Genomic DNA, 19,361 nt, shown 5'->3' on the forward strand with positions numbered 1-19,361 from the left:
CAATTTAAGTCTGTGAGGTAGACACCCTGTCTACTTTTAAGGCTAGGCTTAAAACTTTCCTTTTAGCCCAACTATAAAGCTTATAGTTAGGGTGGCTCAGGTTATCCTGAGCTATCTCTATAGTTATGCTGCTATAGGCTTAGACTTCTGGAGGACATAGGGACCCCCATTTCATCATTCTGCTTCATTCTCTCTCTATTCTCCCACTCTGCAGAACGTGTTAGTTCAATCTCTAACGTTCTGCTCTCTCTGCTTTTTCTCAGAGTAGCTTCGCCTCATCTGTTCCTGTTTGGCTGTGACATCATCCTGGAAAGAAACATCAGCTGTGCTGCTTCCATCAACACCCTTGTTTATAGATGTTGGAGATCGGCCTGTTTTCCAGTGTGGTCCTGTGACTGGGTGGATGTGCTCTCTTCATCCTCTGGCATGGGAGCTGGCTCGGAGCTCGTCTGCCTGGCTGTGTGTTTCCTGGACGGGGACGCCTTTTACAGCTGCTTTTTGTGTCTCTGCTTCCATCTCCTTGAACCCCAGTCAGCCTCGGCAGATGGCCGCTCACACTGAGCCTGGTTCTGCTGGAGGTTTCTTCCTGTTAAAAGGGAGTTTTTCCTCTCCTCTGTCGCTACAAGCATGCTTAGTGTGAGGGATTGTATTTGAGTCAATGAGTCAATGCAATCAACTGGTTTTCCTTAGATAGAAAACTTTGTATCAATTTGACTGTATAATCTGGTTGAACTGTAAAGTGCCTTGAGATGACATGTGTTGTGAATTTGGCGCTATATAAATAAACTGAATTGAATTGAATTGAATTGGGTGCTCATGGATGAGCTGAAGAATATAAAAAAACAGATGGATCTAGGAATTTTCATATGGCAAAACAAAAAATTCACAAGCAGAAGACATGTCCTCCAGATGTAAAACACATTCAACAAATTCCCTGTAAACTTACAGTTGTGCATGAAAAATCAATTAATATATACAGGTCTTTGATCAAAGTTACAGGGAAACAGTTAACAGTTTAAAAAAGAAAGTCGTCCTAAAATTTTCCATTGCCTCAAACAGCTTTCAGCTTTTGTCTCCTGAACATTAGTTTTAAACTGCCTTGCAAGTTTTTAACATTAAGGAGCATCACTCAAACCTCAACAGCAATTTTTCCTTTTCCAGGCCTGTTTCAAACTGTTTGCAGCTCTACTCTAATGTTATTTTAATAGGATATTTGCTGTTTTTTTTTTTTTTTTTTTTTTTTAAAGAATGCTTATCTGATCATGGCACTTTGTTTTTTTTTTTTTGTTAGCAAATGTTAACTCTGCAAAAGCAATGCCCAACATCGTTGAACCTCTCACAGGTTCAACAATGTTAGACCTACCATTTGCTATATGTTGAAAAACATTTATTTGTTGATAAATATGTTTTGGGCTAACATTGACTTTTCCTCATGATGACAGTGGCATCAGATAGAAGAGTTTTGCCCTGCTGTTTTCAGTACGTTGTTGGTTCCAAACCCAGCTCCGGCTTTCAATGTAATTGTGTCCGACTTCCAGATTTTTTATTGACGGAGGTTAGAGGGCCCCTGGCTCCTGTATATAGCAGCCTTGCATCTGTCAGTGAGCCCCAGGGCAGCTGAGGCCACAATGTAGCTTGCCACCATCAGTGTGTGATTGTGAACATCAGTGGGCGAATGAGTTAATGTAGTGTAAAGCTCTATGGTCAAGTTTCCTGGCTTGAAAAAGTGCTATCTAAGTTCAGGCCATTTAACATTTCAGAGTAGTTTGTTGTTGTCTTTTTGTGTGTGTGTGTGCATGGTTATACAGTATGGGCCGGATTTATCAAGATCCAATTTTGCGTGCAGTAATTTGCGCTCGCAAACGAGAATTTCGCGCGAGGGGCTGAACCATGGTTTGCGGGTGATTTAACAAGAGTGATTGCGTAACTGGTGGCAGGTGCAAAACTGTTGGAGACGCCCTATTTAAATGATGGTTTTGCGCGTTTTGTGGTTTGCGGCAAAGTAGTTTGTACAAACTAGTGCATTAAGAAATTTAAATCTTACAGTGACCCCCAACAAATATCTATATATATATATTCCCTAAGGTGGTATGTGGCTGAATTTCTACTTCACTGCAGTAAAAAACAGGTGTTTTGTATTGGCCTGTAGAAAAATGCACATACCAAATGGCTCACAAGAAGTGACTGTGGATGAGATTACTACGCGTACAGTACGCATCCCCGCAGCATTGGCACGTTGCTCCACAGGCGCAGGGGGAGAACCCCGACCCCGTCGGACAGCACTTCGGACAGCACTTCTGAAAAAACGAGATGGGGAGATCCCAGCTCTCGCTGCAACCGTACGCTGGAATGACCCAGATGCAAAAAAGTGCAATGTTGCAAGGAGTTTTGTGATATCTGGTATTGCGTGGGTCCTCCTTGCGGCTGGCTCCAAATCCATTCTGAGTTCCCCCAACAGCTCTAAAATGGCAATGCTGGATAAACGATATGTTTTGATGATCGTTTCCTCCTTCATTGCAAAAATATTCACACGGAGTGAAAAAAATTGTTCTCTGCGTCTCCTTGCTTCATTTCGATGTCTCCTTCTTGCGACAATAACAGCTGCCATGTGTGCGCAATTACGCATACAGATCATTTGCACCTTCTTTTGAAACGTGTTAAATATAGAGTCAGATACCGTTAGCAAAATTGCTTTCAGGTTTAATAAATCACTTTGCGAGTGCTAAATTAAGATATTTACATGTTCACCTCCCACAAGATGCACTTTTGCGTGTAAACGTCCCATATTGCATATTCATTGCAGAAAAAGTACTAAATGGATAAGAGGCGCTATTTAGCACGTTTTAAAGACCAAATCCTTTTAGCACGCTGTTGATAGATCAGTTTGTACATTTTTTAGCGTGCGCAGTGAAATAGCTCACGTTTTAAAGCTACAGTGTGTAACTTTTACCGACATCTAGCGGTCAGATTGCAGCAACAAGAACATCTCCCCCCCACCGCTTCTCCCCCCCAACAGTACGGCGAGCGTTATGGGACAAAATGTCTTCCACGACGTCCGCATCACCTACCTTCTCAAGTGATGGGGTTTGTTTACATAGATAATTTTACAGATAGTATTTCATTAGTCTGTGTAGGGTATAGATTTCATGTAGACTTAAGATAATAAATATACCCATTATTTTTTCTACATCGTTGTGACGTTTTGGCGATCTCACAATTGCTAGTTTGTTGGCTCTGCGCTGCCGTAGCGTAAAGATGTCTGCCTCCATGGCTGCGAGACCCGCTCCTATGTAATTATAAATAACGAATTCTAAGGCAACGCAAATATTAAGGTTAAGAGGCTGAGCTCGTAGATGATGATAAATAACATAGTTATGTATAATATATTACATTTCTGACTGTATATCCCTGTAATTATTACACACTGTAGCTTTAATACACGCAAACCTTTGATAGATCCGGCCCTATGTCTCTGTATCACCTTGCAATGGACCTATTTAGGGTGTACCCTGTATTTTGCTTATAGACCACTGGAGATATGCACCAACCCCACTGTGACTCTGACAGATGAAGCAGGAAAAGATGGATAAATGGATGTACTAATTTGCTTTGCTTTCACTGGAAAGCATGGTATACAATAGATGTTGTAAATTACTGTAAACTTGTACATTGCTTTCATGATACTGTTAAAGTACAGGGTCTTGTAATGATGATTAGCAAATTCTTGTAATTTCCCAATATTTTATTATTATATTGTTATTGTTTTATCATTCAAGCTGGAACATTACTGTATACAGTTGCACTTTTTGAACAATTTATTGTTACCTCATATATGAAATTACAGTAAATGGTTGTATGTTTCACATTATATTGCTGCTGTCCTTACTGTAAAGGTCATGCGAAATGTATCTGGATATTTATGGTAAATGAAAAGTGATTAATTTTTACAGCTTATCAATGCAAGCCTTTGACATTGAGAGTAGGGAAATTGTCTCTAAAAATAAAAATTTTTGTTTTTTTAATTATAAAAGAATGCATTACTGTAATAAAGCAGGATACATTTTGTCTGATTTAACGTTAGACAATGAAGAAAACAAATCCTTTCCAAAATATATATAAAATATTGGTATCAATTGTACGTTCAGTGGAAAATAGGTTTTGTGAAATTGATTTTACTGTTTCGATCTAAATGTAGCTTTATTTAAAAAAAAAAAACTAAAAAAGCATCCCTCTGTCTTCCAAATGAAAGGCTTTCAATTTCACATCCATCATTTCACCTGTACTGAAGATAATACGTGGTGCAAGCATATAGATTATTATTATAATGCCAAACTGAAATTTAACAACATACATACTCATAGACAGATCTGCTGTGGACTCTCATAATGCATTTGCTTAGAGACAGTGCAGCCATCTCCAATTACGTGGTCGATGTCTAGATGTCTAACCCACTGATATCTACCGCTCTGCTGTTGTCGAACCCTGCTGCTACCTGTGAATGTCATGCTTGTTAGTTTCTCTTTAATGAATCGAATTTTAGGATGACATGGATTCTGCTTTCCAGAGTTTAATTTCAACCACTGGTGAGCTGTCGGATCAAACTGAGAGGAAGGTGCTGACCTCACAGCGCTTGTCTTGTAGACAATAAGTAGCTGTAGCAGTGCTACAGCTTTGGACAGCTGTTTCAGTTTTCAAATTAGGTCAGGATTTAGGTTCAAATATATGAAAAGAAATATATTTCTAAGGAGAGCTTGAACAAATATGTGATTATATTTTTTGCACAAACATATTTTAATGTCTTTCAAGTCAAGAAAGTCTGTGCAGAAATCCTGCTGAAATTCCATGGCACTACCTTAAGTTGTCTAGTTTAGCCTTAGCTTTCTGACTTGTGTTCAGAGGTCAGAAAGAACACAGTAATTACAAAAAAGATTAAATATTGGTTTATAGTCAGTTTTGAGTTAAAGGAGTTAAAGTCCAGTCCAACAATTCTTTAGAGTTAGTTGTAGAAGCTTTCTGGTGGCTCAAGGCTCAGAAGAATAACATTGAAGAGGGCATTTCATGCTCAAACACAGGAATTTGGCTGTTTTAAAATAATTCTATAAAGAGGAGTGGCTCAATATTTCACATACAGTACAATACCTACCAGTTATGGCAAACGCTTGACAAGAATGGTGGCTTCCAAGGCTGACCTAGGCATTTACTGAGTTTAGTGCCTTTTAAATTTGATTATTGAAATGCAGTATCTCACATAAATAGAAACTGAAGAAATCTCTGAAGGGTTAATAATTTTTACATAAAATTTCATGATCAAATACGGGTTAATTCAAGTAAAATAGATAATCTGTTCATGGATAGAAAACTTGAATCTCCAAATATTAAACCTATTCTGTAATTAACATAAATTCATACTTTTACCTGAATTTTTATTGTCCACAGTGGGATGCATAGGTTCAAATGATTAAGTGCTAATGGAGATGAAACCTATATTTTTAGTTATAAAAAAAAATCTATTTTCATTTGCTATGAAGGTATTAGTCTTATACTGAAATACAACATATCCCTTACTGTATGAGTAACAGACTTCATTTTAAAAAAGACAGAAAATATTTGTTTAGGCTTCTCAGTTGCTGCCATTATGGTGTTACAATTCTGCAGTGGTGGTACCGTTCACCTTTTATTCTTTTTTATTAAATACTTGTTCTTGAAAGGCAAATACTAACTTCATGGACATAAACCAAAGGCTGCAATCATCCATTACGCGTTTGTCTTACTTCGATTCAACCCTCTGAATGATCTTAGTGAAGAAATGTGAGAAACATGGTTTTCCTTGATCAGCTGCCAGATAGAGGTATATCAGGGAGGCCCATTAAACCACATACTACTGTTCCTTCCCTATCAGCTGTGTGTCAAAGAGAGCAAAAGGAGCAAGAGGAGTATCATTGTGGGGGGAAACAGGTCAGGAGGTGTCAAGGGAGGGGGAAAGAGTTGACACAGAAAGAGATCGGCAATTACAGAGAGGCATGGGGAGGAGAGGAAACTGACACTAAAGGAGTCTAAGGCGAGGATTGTTGGGCATGTTATCTTCCTTGATTTACTGAGTTCTGCAGGGCATTCAACACTTTGTGTTACAAACACAACCTCTGCTCACTAGTCTTTGATCAATAGAGACTCTGTCTTGGGAATGAATCAACACTGCACTCTAGAGGCTGAAAATAAAATGGGAAATTTGACCACTATACAAATAGTACTACTATCAATTAACCTTCTGTTTGAAAATGGAATCTGAGAAAAATGGAGAACATGACCTCTCACTATCTTGGAAGACACATTTATAGTTTGCCTAAGAAGTACCAACAAGAATGGTGAGTATTCATTTAACAAAGGTTTTGTTTTTGTTCTTTTACCAAGGACAAATTATATGATGCCACTGGCCCCAACTCATTAATTTCACTCCTTCCCAAACACTCTGAAGGGTACCAGATTAAAGTTAAAGACCTTGGCTGGAACAAGAGAAACTTAATTCAAAATACTGCTGAGAAAAGCCAATCTGCAATAGCTGCACAACTGTCCTTTGAGCACAAGAGTAACTTTGTTCTTACCCTTTGACTATTAAACAGAGACTGAAATGCATTTCATGTATAAAATATAAAAGATACAGCTCATTGTGAACTTTAGCCTTTCCTTATAGGGAGAGCTGTGACTGAAGTTCATGCAGGAACACAGGTGCTTGCAAAGATTGTTTACTGGCAAAGGCTGTTTACTGTTTATCTCACCAGGGGCCTGTTTCAATAAGGAAGTTCAACCAACTCTGAGTTAAAACTTGAACTCAGAGTTGACTTATCCTGAGATTGGAAACTCTGAGTTTTGGGTTTCAGAACAGCTGAAATGAGTTAGTTCAATCAACTCTAAATTGACTGACTCTGAGTTAAGCGCGTGCACCACAACTATAAAAAGCCATCATCAATGGAGCACAGATATTACGAGTCACCATGGCAACAGCATCAGACAAAAAAAGGTGTGCATATTTCTCACCAGCAGAACTGGATGTGCTTATGCAAGCATATGCAGAATTTGAACATGTATTAAAAAAAAAAAAAGCAACACGGCTGCAGCGACGAAGGAGAGAGAGTTAGCTTGTGTGAAAATAGCTGCTCGAGTCAATGTGTAAGTTTACATTTTAATTACTTTTATACAGTGTTGGGTGTAATGAATTAAGTTACTCAAGTCATATAAATACTGTAATTAAATTAAAGACTATAAAACAATAGTGGATTTAATATCAAATTTTATAAGGTATATTTTGATTTGAACTTTCTCCCTCTAGTTACACACTTTGGTCAATTTAAGATTAATTCATGCAATTGAATATTGTTTATTTGAAAGCATTAGAGGTGCAGTTTCTTGTCTCTCCTTGTATTGTTCAAGTGGTTGAGGTTGATTTGGGATTTAGAAAGTAATTAATAAGTAAGTAAAACAAATTAGTAAGTAGACCAATACTTTCTAGAGACAGTAATTATTACATTAATCTAATTAGAATTGTTGAAGATAAAATTTGTAGCTAGTAATTAAGAACTATTTTAGAGTAACTTACCCAACTGTTATAATATCAGAGGTGAAACTGGAAGAACAGTATTTTATTAAACCTAATTTAGTTTTCATGGATAGGTGCAATCCTGCAGGCATCAAAAGAACATGGCAGCAGCTGAAAATGAAATATAAAAACATACTTCAAGCAGGTAAGCCTTGAGCACATCATGGGAGTAGAGTAGCTACCTGGCTTTACAAACAGGATCATCCATAAAAGGACATGCCATTTCATTCCCTTTGATGCGCTCTACGTGACTGAAATGTGTGCAATGAATGCTGTATGTCCCCAAAGAATCAATGAGGTGTTTAAACACCACTTCCTCTTTAAAAAAGGGGAGGAGACCAAAATAAACTCTGGATTTTCTGAAGAAAACCTGCTCCCGACCAGGTTAGGTTCACAGAGTAAATTCCCATGGTAACTGACTCTGAGTATAAGTTACCTCTCTTTCAGAAACGGGCTTGACTTACTCTGCTTTCTCAGGTTTAACTTACCTCCCTTTCTGAAACAGAAAACCCAGAGTTTCCCTCATTTCAGCGTTAACAAACTGAGAGTTTTCACTTAACCTCCTTTCTGAAACAGGCCCCAGGTTCAGTGGTCAGGAGTGTTGCAATATCTCATGTGTACACCAGATCCACACAAAAGTTATTTTTCTATCAAGTAGTAGAAGCGTGAAAACTGGAAAACGATGCTGGCTGGTCATGGAGGTGTGCTGAAATGTGTCATAACTGATGCTGGTACGTGGCTGTAATCACAGATCGCAGTGAAATCTCACCAAAGATTTTATTCCCACAGGGACGGCTTGTCTTCCAGTGTCAGCAAACACTAGAGCTCTTTGGATAGAAAAATCCACTTGTTTATATCTGAAACTCTTGTATCACACCCTAAGGGTGATATTGTATTATTGATGTTGGTAAAATTTAAATATTTCTGGTGCACTGTGCAGAACTTGTTATAATCTTAGTCTTGCAGTTTGCACTTCATAAATGTACCACCAGCTTGTAAATAGTCTGCTGGATTGGGTGAAAAACTATAGCTGTGCTTTAATGTCCCCTAGTGGATAACTCTTGGGACTACAACATTCCTATATTGACAAAGTCTTTAAATTAAAGCTAAACTCTTTATATAAAAAAAAAAAAAAGATTTTGCCAGACGCCAAAGACATTGGTTTTACGCCATTGCACTGTAATAACCCACTCTTTTATTCTGCCATAAAATGATCATTATTTTAACAGAGGGAAACTGATTTGCCATGTTGGTCCATTCTCCTGCTGTCAGACTGTTACAACAAACATCTCCAGTGATAATAAAGACTCCACAGGAATCAGGTTTAATGCATCTGTCATTTAAAATTTTCACAACTTCACAGCTAATGTTTAGCTGTTATCATACACAATTTTTTCAAACACTGCATAAGACATTGCGGGAATTCAAACCATGGCTTTTACTAAAACAAGAGTGCTATTAACTGCATCACCAGGCCATCCAATCCATTCATAAATGTTACGTTTTATTAAGTACCGCATTAGAAATATTATGACAGTGAAAACCATCAGGTATGATGAAATACTTTGCTTCTTCTCAAAGACGGAAACAGTGTATCTAACATAACAAATCTATTACCTGTAAAGTGTCACCTACCACGGAGACTGTTTTCCATTTTCCATATATTTAGATTGTTTTTCATTTTGTCAGGTAATTTCTTTTTATATCGTCATTGACAGTTTACATTGTTTTATCTGTTTTTAAATTAATTCACTGAAAACTCAGAATAAACTGTTAGTAAAACAATCTTGTCAGTGAAGAAAAGAACTACCACTATTGCTTATGATAATGAATTGCATATCACTCCCTTTGCCACTAACTCCATCTATCTTTTTGTGAGATGTACGTCTTTGACAGTGAAATTACTGAGTGGTGTTGTGGTTTAATAAGAAACTCCCATGTTCCAGACTAGAGAGTCGCAGGGCAGGACTTTGCAAGAGTTTTAAATGGATACTGTGCAACTTTAAATTGGCTGTGGGGAAGCCTTGTGGTCAGTGTGAAAGTAGCTAATGGTAGCATTAATAAGGTAGGGAAGCCATGCTTCAACTACTCTTAATCACCTCCTGACTATATGTAGTTTCAAAGTAGAGAGCTCAGTGATATCTGCGGGGAAATAAAGCCTCCAGAGGGCAAATGTGAGATACTCATCCAGTCTATGAATCATTTAACTACCCTAATCTGAAATAATTTTTTCTCACTTAATGTCATTTTACCAGAGCAGCATAATATTAACTTCCCGTGTGACTTTACCAGCTACTAATTCATATTCATCAAATGCAGCTGTCTGTCTGCTCACTTTAACAACTGTGTAAGATGTCTCTCTAAAAATGTCACTAAATTCAATGAAGAAGGTAGGGTGAGTGCCAATAATCGCCCCACTCCATTTGCTCACTATCTGTCAGGACTTTGAGTGGCTTAGCTATAGGAATTTAAAATGAGCCAGGACCAACCCACAGGTGATTTGAATATTGAACTTTAAGCCGACCTGAGGGCAATCAGGTCTGTGTCAAACTTTTTTCTTTTAAAGGATAAAATACAAAATCTGCTCAGCACCCACTGAACTGCTTTTTGTTTTAAAGTTTGTTTGTTATCCACCCACGCTGTCATTTTCTATCCAATTATCAGCCCACCCACTCACTCTTCTATCCACTTATCCCCCAACCACTCATCCTTCCACCCAGTTATCCACACACCCACTCATCCTTCTATCCACCCATCTACCCACACACATCCTTCAATCCAATTAACCACTCATGCACCAATTAACCATCCACCAACACATGCTGCCATCCACCTATCCACCCATCCACTCACCCTTCCATCTACCTATCCACCCATCCAATCACCCTTCCATCCACCTATCCACCCATCCAATCACCCTTCCATCCACCTATCCACCCATCCAATCACCCTTCCATCCACCTATCCACCCATCCAATCACCCTTCCATCCACCTATCCACCCATCCAATCACCCTTCCATCCACCTATCCACCCATCCAATCACCCTTCCATCCACCTATCCACCCATCCAATCACCCTTCCATCCACCTATCCACCCATCCAATCACCCTTCCATCTACCTATCCACCCATCCACTCACCCTTCCATCTACCTATCCACCCATCCAATCACCCTTCCATCTACCTATCCACCCATCCACTCATCCTTCCATCTACCTATTTACACACTCACATCTTTCCATCCAATTATCCACCCACCCACTTATCCTTCCATCCAATCTTTTGCCCATCCACTCAAATTTACATTCAATTATCTGCCCACCCTTGGGTCCTTTGAGCCAATTATCCACCCATCCTTCAAACCAGTTATCCACCTACCAACACATCCTCATATCCATTTATCTACCCACCAGCTCATGCCACTTATCCTTCCACAAATTACCCGCCCACAGACTCATTCTTCCATCCACTTATGCACACACCCATTCATCCTCATCCACTTATCAGCCCATGCTTATTCATTCACATATACAACTTTCCCCCACTTATCCTCCCAACCATTCATCCTTCCATCCAGTTATCCACCCACCCACTACTGTTTCATAATTTGGGAAACTACAGAAAATAACCTGAACAAATTACAGGTTGCACAAAATAAAGCAGCTTGGCTAGTCATAAACTGTTCTTTCAGAACAAATATTAGAGACATGCAGAATCATTTAGCAGATGGGATGAGCAGAATCAAATATTCTCCAATTAAATTCTTAAAAAATTTAATTATTACAAAAGCATCTGCAATTATTCATAATTCCACTCACCAATTAAGTGAACTATGTTTTTGGTTACCTGTCTGTTGAACAAATCAACTTCAGAGAACATCATGTTATAAGGCGATGGTGGTGTGGAACTCACTCCCGCAAATTCTTGATTTCAGAGATGTACAATGTTAGCTTTTCCAAAAGGCTTAGACTTTAAATATTTAATTTGGAGTGATTGTAACATTTACAAAATTAAGTAAATCATAATAGGCAATAGAAACGGAAGTGTTTTATAATTTACATAATACCCAGAGATTGGTAATGTTTTGTGCATAGAAGACCTCATACTACATGTATCTGTGTGTATATTATATATGTATATGCAGTTGTATTGTGCGTGTTTGTACTTCTGTATTTGGCTTCATTGTTACACAGCTTTGATGTAATATCTGTTAAAAAATTTTAAGACCCCAGGAAGAATAGCTACTGCTTTGACTCAGTAGCTAATGGGGATCTAAACAAATAAACAAATAAATAACACATCCATTCATCCGTCCATAGAAATATCCACCCACCCACTCATCCTTCCATTCAATTACCCACTTACCCATTCATCCTTTTATCAACTTATCCACCCACCCTTATCCTTTCAATTATTCAGCCACCCCTCCATTTATCTAGCAACCAACTCATCCTTTTATCCAATTATCCGACCACCCATATATTTCATTCAAATATCCACCTAACCACTCATCCTTCCATCCAATTATCCACTCACAGGCTCATCCTTCCACCCAGTTATCCACCCACCCAATCATCCCTGCATTCACTTGTCCACCGACTCATCCACTCATCCATCCAGAAGTTGGAGGTGAAACATTTGGACCTGATCACTCAAATATCAAAATTATTCAGCAGTCCAAAGACAGATGGAGACGGTACACTATCTTTTTACAGGACCTAGTTTAGCTACAAGGCTTGACTTACTACATGCAGTGAGGCTAATGCTTTATTCTGATTTCCCTGCCTCCTTTTTCAAACATCAGGATCTGACCCAGTATGGACAAAGACAGGTAGGACTGATTTAAAGCACTTTTTTCAAAAGGCGAAAAAGAATGGACAATCTGGGATTCACATGGAAAATAATGTCATATAAGTGTACTTTTTTTGGTGTTTGTTAATTTTCATAGTTGTTCTTAAACAATTCTCAGAAAATAGTTTTGATATGTTAATAAAATATAAAGCTGACTAGTATCTTTTCCATTATTAAAGGAAAAGTCTGGTCATATTCAGAATTAAAACTTCTGAAAGTACTTTAAATACAAAATTATTAGATAATGTTCAATAAATGATAAGTGTTTTTAATTAAGAGTAATTTCATTTGAATGTGCTTTACTGGAGACACCCATTTTTGTCAAAGAGCACTACTGCCACAAACTACCGGTTTGTGACGTCACGGTGCGGCTCCGGCTGTTGAGCAAGTTCCAGTTTTGCATCTGGTATTTTTCTTATGCACTATTATCCAAGTGATCTTGAAAACATTCTTCTTTGAAATGCTGGCTATGCATTATGTGTTTTTTCTCTTGCGAGAAGTTTGATGGCAAATCCTCCATCTTTAAGTTGGCAATCCAACGATGAACCCGTCCGTGGTGGATCATGAATCGGAAAGGTGAATTAACTTTTTTTCACTTTTACCTGATGTACAACAACATGCCATGCACATAGGCATTGTCAGTTTAACTATAGGTCTTGCGAATTTCAACAGTGGTGAAATTTTTGTACTGATTAACTAAATTAATTAAATCACCGCAAACGTATTACTGTACATTGGAAAAAATCTATATCTAGATAAGTAATTTTTTCTTAAAAGAAGTGCATTTGTTCTTGGATTGAGGAGGTAAAAGATACATTTTGCCAATGGAACAAGACAATTTACACTTAAAGTAAGAAAATACAATTGCTTTGTCTTATTTCAAGTGCATTTCTATCTAATTATCTTATTTTAAGAGTAAAAATACGAATTCCGTTGACAAATCATCTCATTTACCTACTCAAATTAAGACTAAATACACTTAATTTAAGAAATTTTTACTTAATTCTATATTATTTTTCCAGTGTAGTTTTAGGTACAGATAATGATCCACCGATTATTCCTTGCTGACCAGACTTTTCCTTTAAACTGGTAAATTAGTATTTCAGTTTTTTTTTTTTTTTTTTTTTTACAACATTTTGGACCATGCAAAACACAGATTTGCCTTCACAAAGCCTCAGAAGGACAACATTTATGTACAAAAAGTATAGCTGTACATGAAATTATGTTTTTGTTTTTATAAAGTGTTTTCAAAATGTTTGTTGTTGTTGGCAATCATATAAATATACTGGTGTGATACTGTAACTTACTATGTTTGATTGGTTTTTGGTATACGTCTATTGTGAATTTATTGCCCCCCAGAGAACACTCCACCAGCCGCCACTCCTTAAGATAGGCATAAAGGTTCCTCCTCCCACAAGACAATAATCGTAAACATAAAGCCAGATTTATGACTTTTATCAGGATAAAACTTATACATTTAAAAGTTTTTAACTTACCTCTGCTCTACCAGCGCCAAATCAACGGCTGGATCATCTCCTCAATAAGCAATCAAATTCTGCACAGCCCAGGTAATGAGCCATTCATTTGATACAGCTGTGTTGAACTAGCAGAGAATCAAATCAGGCAAGATGGTTCTTGAAGACTGAAGCTGACCCCCACTGATCGAAATTTAAAATATACTGTGTCAAAAAGACCCAGCCAAAGTCCAGAGTTAAATCTAATCAAGAATCTATACCAAGAAGTTTAAAAGTTATGTAAAAAGGTGTCTTTCATTTAATGTGACTAAGAGCTATAGGGAAATAAGAATATGCAAAAGAAAATTTCCTATCTGTTCAAAACACCCCCCTAAAATCTTGTTGCCATTTGTATTAAAAGTTGTTTTGATAAAATATTTTCTCATCAGTATTGAGTCTGACTACAAAGTCAGGCATTAGTTTCAAGACTTTCCAAATGTACAATGTTTGTCCAAATTCATGCCTATGTTTTTTTTGTAGTATAGGAAAACAGGAAACACTCCCCAACATACTGTACCACCTTTTTATTATACTTAATGAAATGTTTCACAAAAAATTCTGAAATCATACATACGATTGCTTTAGTAAAATGAAAAAACACAGCAGACCAGTTTATTCTCACTGTTTGTTGACTCCATTTAATTGATTTTCTTCCCTTGGTCATTGAAAGAGTGGATTAGAGCTGTTTGACATATTATTCCAATGGTACCCTTTGTGCTTTACTGAATTTACCCTTTCTCATTATTGTCCGTCACAATTGGGCTGAAAACCGTATAATTGGAAGCTTTTCAATCAGTAGCATCAGACTGCTGGTTTGTGTTTGCTCGTTCTTCTAGAAGCTGAATTGATTTAAAAGCTGTAATGTGGCATTTAGCATCATTAAAATTACCAGGAAAATAAAGGTCACCCATTAAAAATAGCCTTTACTTACAGGTTAAATCAATGAGGTCAAACTAACAAAGATGCTGAGCGTTATAAACAGGGTGACATCAGGTGCAGGGTTTTTGGATGTGGAAAGAGGTTTTAAACTCTTTTGTGAAATATACCCCCCCCCCCCCCCCCCCCCCCCCCCCCAAAAAAAAAACAAAAAAACAAAAAAAAAACAAATGGTAAAAAAAAAAAACATTAAGAGAGCATTAATGAAAGGCATTTCAGAAATGATTTTCAGAGTCTTTGGCTGGATCATTGGGCTTCTGATCTTCTGACCTGGAGCTCTGTTAAAACAAACATGATATAATTTAAGTACATTTTAACTATTTAAGGCAAAACGCACTTAAAATAAAAGCATATGAATCTTTAACTTCTCAGCAATTTTTCAGTAGTTTTGATGCAAAAGAGCCAAGTGGACAACTGCAGATAGCTCCTTAACTCAAGAGTGTTTTTAATGGATCTCACATGTTCCAATTAACAGTATTAAATGTGTAAATACCTTGGACTTAAAAAGCAGGTTAATGACACCCTTTGAGCGTCTGTCAGCTGTTCGGTCAGACGATCCGGAGACAGACATGTTCTTACTGTCCCTCTTGGCTTTAGCTGGGTCCACCTCCTCTCCCACACCAGCGACTGATAGGGACAGACCTACAAACAGGAGGATGAGGGACTGTGTTGTGTTATCTTTAAACGACTCCTCTGTCCCCCCCCCCCCCTTTTTTTTTTTTTTTCTTTTTTTTTTAAGTCAAATCCTTTTTGGGAAAGCAATTTTGCTCTCGTGGCTTTTCTGCTGATGGTAATCTGCTGTTGCTAGTGATGTGTGTTTGCTTATTGTGGCCGGCAGTACTAATCACAGTTAGTGTATTAACACCACAGCCTGTGCTGGTTCAGCTTGTCTGAATGTGGCAGGAGGCCAACAGAGCATCAGTGAACGGTGTTGTGATGCACCACTACAAGGGCAAGGTCATGTAACTGATAAACTGAGACAAACTGGATGCAGAAACATTGGCTGTGTTATAATCTTCCATGTTTCCACCCCTTCCTGGTGGAAAGCTGTATTTTCAAACCTAAACCTGCAATTTTTTTTTCAGGTATATAACTTTGTTAGACTCTGTGTCTTTCTATTTAGATTTTGCCCACTAGTTGAGGTGAATTAGTGTGTGTATATTTCACCTGTGATGGCTGGCAGGGATCGAGAGTTGGCATTGGTCAGAGGCACAGTTGCATCATTTGGCTCGGCCAGGTTGGTGTCACTGCGGAACTCCTGCTTCTTGGACAGCTAGAGGGAGACAGAGATCAGAGAAAGCTCAACAACACTTTGACACAAGCTCTGTATTTCCTGGCTAAAGCCTTTACAATCAGCCCCCTCCTGATCCATCTCTGTTTATACTCTCCTGTCTTGTTCTACAGCCAATGATTCTCACCCTCTTGCAGTCCAGCGTGCTTGTCCTCTCTCTCTCCTCTGTGATGAAAATCATGCTGCTTCTTTTCTTCTTCTTCTTGCTCTTCCTCAGTCTGACCTCTGCATCACCCACTGTCACCACACCCTCCTCACCTATGCTCACACTAACGCTGCCGCTGGAACGGGGTAGAGTGGAGGACCAGGAGTTTGGTGACTCTGGGATGTCCCTTAAAGGGAGAGAGACAAAAGCAAAAGTAGTAAAAAAATGTTCTACGGAGAAGAGAGTGTTTTAAACAGCTCAAGTGAAAAAATAAATAAGTAAATAAAGGAACATATTTTATCTAGGTTATAGCCCAAGGTCAGTTCAGCACCCAGTATATTAATCTTTTTTGCTAAATAGTAGAGGTGGTTGTTAATCAGTTTTAGTAACTTTAGTTTGATAAATACAACATTTACAGTAAGGAACAAGGACTCCACCCCTCTTAATAGGAACAGTTTTACAGTTAGAGATCACAGACATTTTTGTCCCTGATCTATTTTTTTCACTGCTTCTGCATTTTTCCATGGTTAGAGTGACTTTCGTCAACTCCACAAAGGTTACAGTTAGTCCAAAGCGTTACAGATTTGCTATGTTTCCGAGCATAGTTTCCTCAGTATGGAGGATACCCCATGAGACAGTTGGTAAAAAAAAAAAGATAGCAAAATGACCTCCAGTAGGCACCTGTGTGTTTGACCAAATAGTTGCTGGTGATATTTGTAAAATTTTGTTGATGGGGACAGGAAAGGTCAGAAATTCTAATACTAGAACAAACTTTGTCAACAAAACTTTTGCTCTCATTTCTTTTATTTTTTAGCATGGCCTTGCATTCAGCCTGCCCTCTGCCTTGGTGCTTCTAACAAAGGCATTCGCTCTATTCCAGGTTGAGAAGCTCCTCTCTCCTTCTGGTGTGGCCATGGAGGTGGTGAGGATGCTTTTTTAAAATAACATGTGATTCTGAAAGGAGCTCTTCCAGTTTGTTCTCCATTAGCAACTGGAATGGTTCCACAACTTCACAAAGGAGCTCTTCTTTGCTGTAATGAGATCGAATTTTGTCTTCAGCTTGCTTCCATCTAGCTCTAGGTAGGCCTTCAAGGTGCAATCAGGTGTGAAGAGCACCAACAGCTTTCTATCCACCTGCATTAAGGTTGCACAGAGGAGGAGAAGAGGTATCCCATAATGTTGTTCCAGACCTAGAGAGGGGGGGAATAGAAAAGGACACAAATAAATAAGTACAATTTAATTTTAAATATATTGTGTTATTTAAAGAAGCATTGTGTAACTTTCAGTCTCTAGAGGTGCTAGACCTGTAACTTCCAGGTTTAGTTTTGCTAAAAGCCACAGGCAACACAGCACTATTGCAAAACCAAACAGTCTGGCTCCTTGTTTTGGAATCTGATAACAGACAACTTTGGAATAACAGAATAAAAAGTCATGGAGTTACTTGTAAAGACAAACCCCATTCACCCCTCTGCATTAAATCTTAAATCAGAGAACCAAAGAAAATGTCTGATCAGGTAAGTTTCATATCTGTTTTGTTGGCTAACAACAACTTTTAGGTTAATGAGCTCTCCAGTTTAAGGGGAGCTCAGACTGGCTCAAAGTGGCTCTCAGGGTCATATGACTCTTTCAGTGACAGATCCGACCCTCTGACTCATATACGTAAAGATATATTACAAAATACATTTGTACTCTTAAAAATATTACAATCACCTGTGAAACAAGAAAATTAATTAAGTTTATCAAGAAAACTCACCGACAGAGCAACACTCTGATAAAACTCTTAACTGAGTTCATGAAATCTCTCTGCTGGAAAAGGCTCTCTGATCCCTTGACTGTGGGTATCTATAAGGATGAAGAGAAGCCATGATAGTACTGATCAAAAAGGGGAAAGAGACAATGATGAAAAAATGTGATAATCACAATCCTCAAAGGAATACTTATTACCTGATGTTCAGTCTTTCCTGTTTGCCTCGCTGGAAGCTTCCTTTGATGTAGAAAGAGTCTCTGCGTTGATTGTGGAGGTTAGTATAAAGGGGATCCACATACAGAACATATGGATGATGTGAAGAAGCTCCAGAGGGGACTTAAAATCCTCAATCCATTAGCCACAGCACATTTTGGAGAGATGCTTAGGGTAGGCTGCTGGAGTAACTCCATCCATGGTCACCTGCCAGCTGCTGAATTTTTAAGTCACATTTTCTTGTTTTTTTTTAGACTCTCAGCAGCTGGGAGTATTTGGAGAGGGTATTGCAAGGAGATCTCTACAGGTCAGGTAATGATATACTAACTTTTATGATGAACCATTTGTACCTATTGTCAGACTACACTGTTGCTGACGGACCAAGGTTCCTCCTGCAGAACAGCGCTGCATGGTTTCATGGAGTGAAAGGTGATTCTTGGAGAATATAGAATCCAAAATGTTGAGGTTAGCTCAGGTTGCATCTCAGACTGTCCATGAACTCAGTGACACCCTGCTCCAGAATCGGGAGGAGATTACCCAGGATGTAAGATTTGTCAAGTAAACACTCAAACATTTGGAGGCCATAAAAAGTCATTTTCATTTTCTATGATTTTTTTTTCATAATGATTTCTGTTGTTTTCTTGATGTTCGTCTTTTAAGTCTTGCTTTCATTTTCATCAATGATGTGGCATCATTTTGTTCCTTACACATTACTCACTTCCTAATATAAACAAAATCTGCCTCATTTGGCCTAGATTCTCTGCACAATTCACTTTGATTACAAGCCCACATCATACAGCATTTAGTATTATTATAAAAGCTTTAGAAAAAAATAATCACGGATGAAAGGTGTGATTATTTAGGTGTGTAGAGCCATGTTTTCTATGAAAAGATGAGGAAAAACAGAGAGATTGAGAGTACAGATATATGAATGTGTTTTAAAACTTTCCCATGATATTTCTCTGTGGCGTATTTATCAATGTTGTCTTCAATATTGTTTTGCTGGTAAACAATGGATCTTTCCAACATAAGATCAGAGGTTAAATGTCAAAAAGCTTTGAACTGCTATGCT

The 19,361-nt window shown here is 38.1% G+C and overlaps 1 protein-coding gene and 1 long non-coding RNA gene across 2 annotated transcripts in view; both read right to left on the bottom strand.

Moving 5' to 3' along the window:
- Window positions 1-15,042: 15,042 nt before the first annotated feature.
- LOC119796527 (dedicator of cytokinesis protein 2-like) overlaps window positions 15,043-19,361 on the bottom strand; it is a 132,784-nt gene continuing 128,465 nt past the window's right edge. The window contains exons 48-51 of the mRNA XM_038305125.1: window positions 16,312-16,516; window positions 16,061-16,166; window positions 15,387-15,535; window positions 15,043-15,171 (exon numbers count right to left, since the gene is read on the bottom strand). Of these exons, the coding sequence (XP_038161053.1) occupies window positions 15,109-15,171; window positions 15,387-15,535; window positions 16,061-16,166; window positions 16,312-16,516 (523 nt within the window). The 3' untranslated portion in view covers window positions 15,043-15,108. The remainder of the gene's footprint in view (window positions 15,172-15,386; window positions 15,536-16,060; window positions 16,167-16,311; window positions 16,517-19,361) is intronic.
- Window positions 17,006-19,351, bottom strand: LOC119796529. The gene is made up of 3 exons (XR_005282485.1): window positions 18,274-19,351; window positions 18,083-18,171; window positions 17,006-17,519 (listed from the first exon to the last, which is right to left on the bottom strand). It is a non-coding gene; the product is annotated as an uncharacterized LOC119796529 (long non-coding RNA).

Source organism: Cyprinodon tularosa, unplaced genomic scaffold, assembly GCF_016077235.1.
Source record: "Cyprinodon tularosa strain WSP-4 unplaced genomic scaffold, ASM1607723v1 ctg551, whole genome shotgun sequence".
NCBI lineage: Eukaryota > Metazoa > Chordata > Actinopteri > Cyprinodontiformes > Cyprinodontidae > Cyprinodon > Cyprinodon tularosa.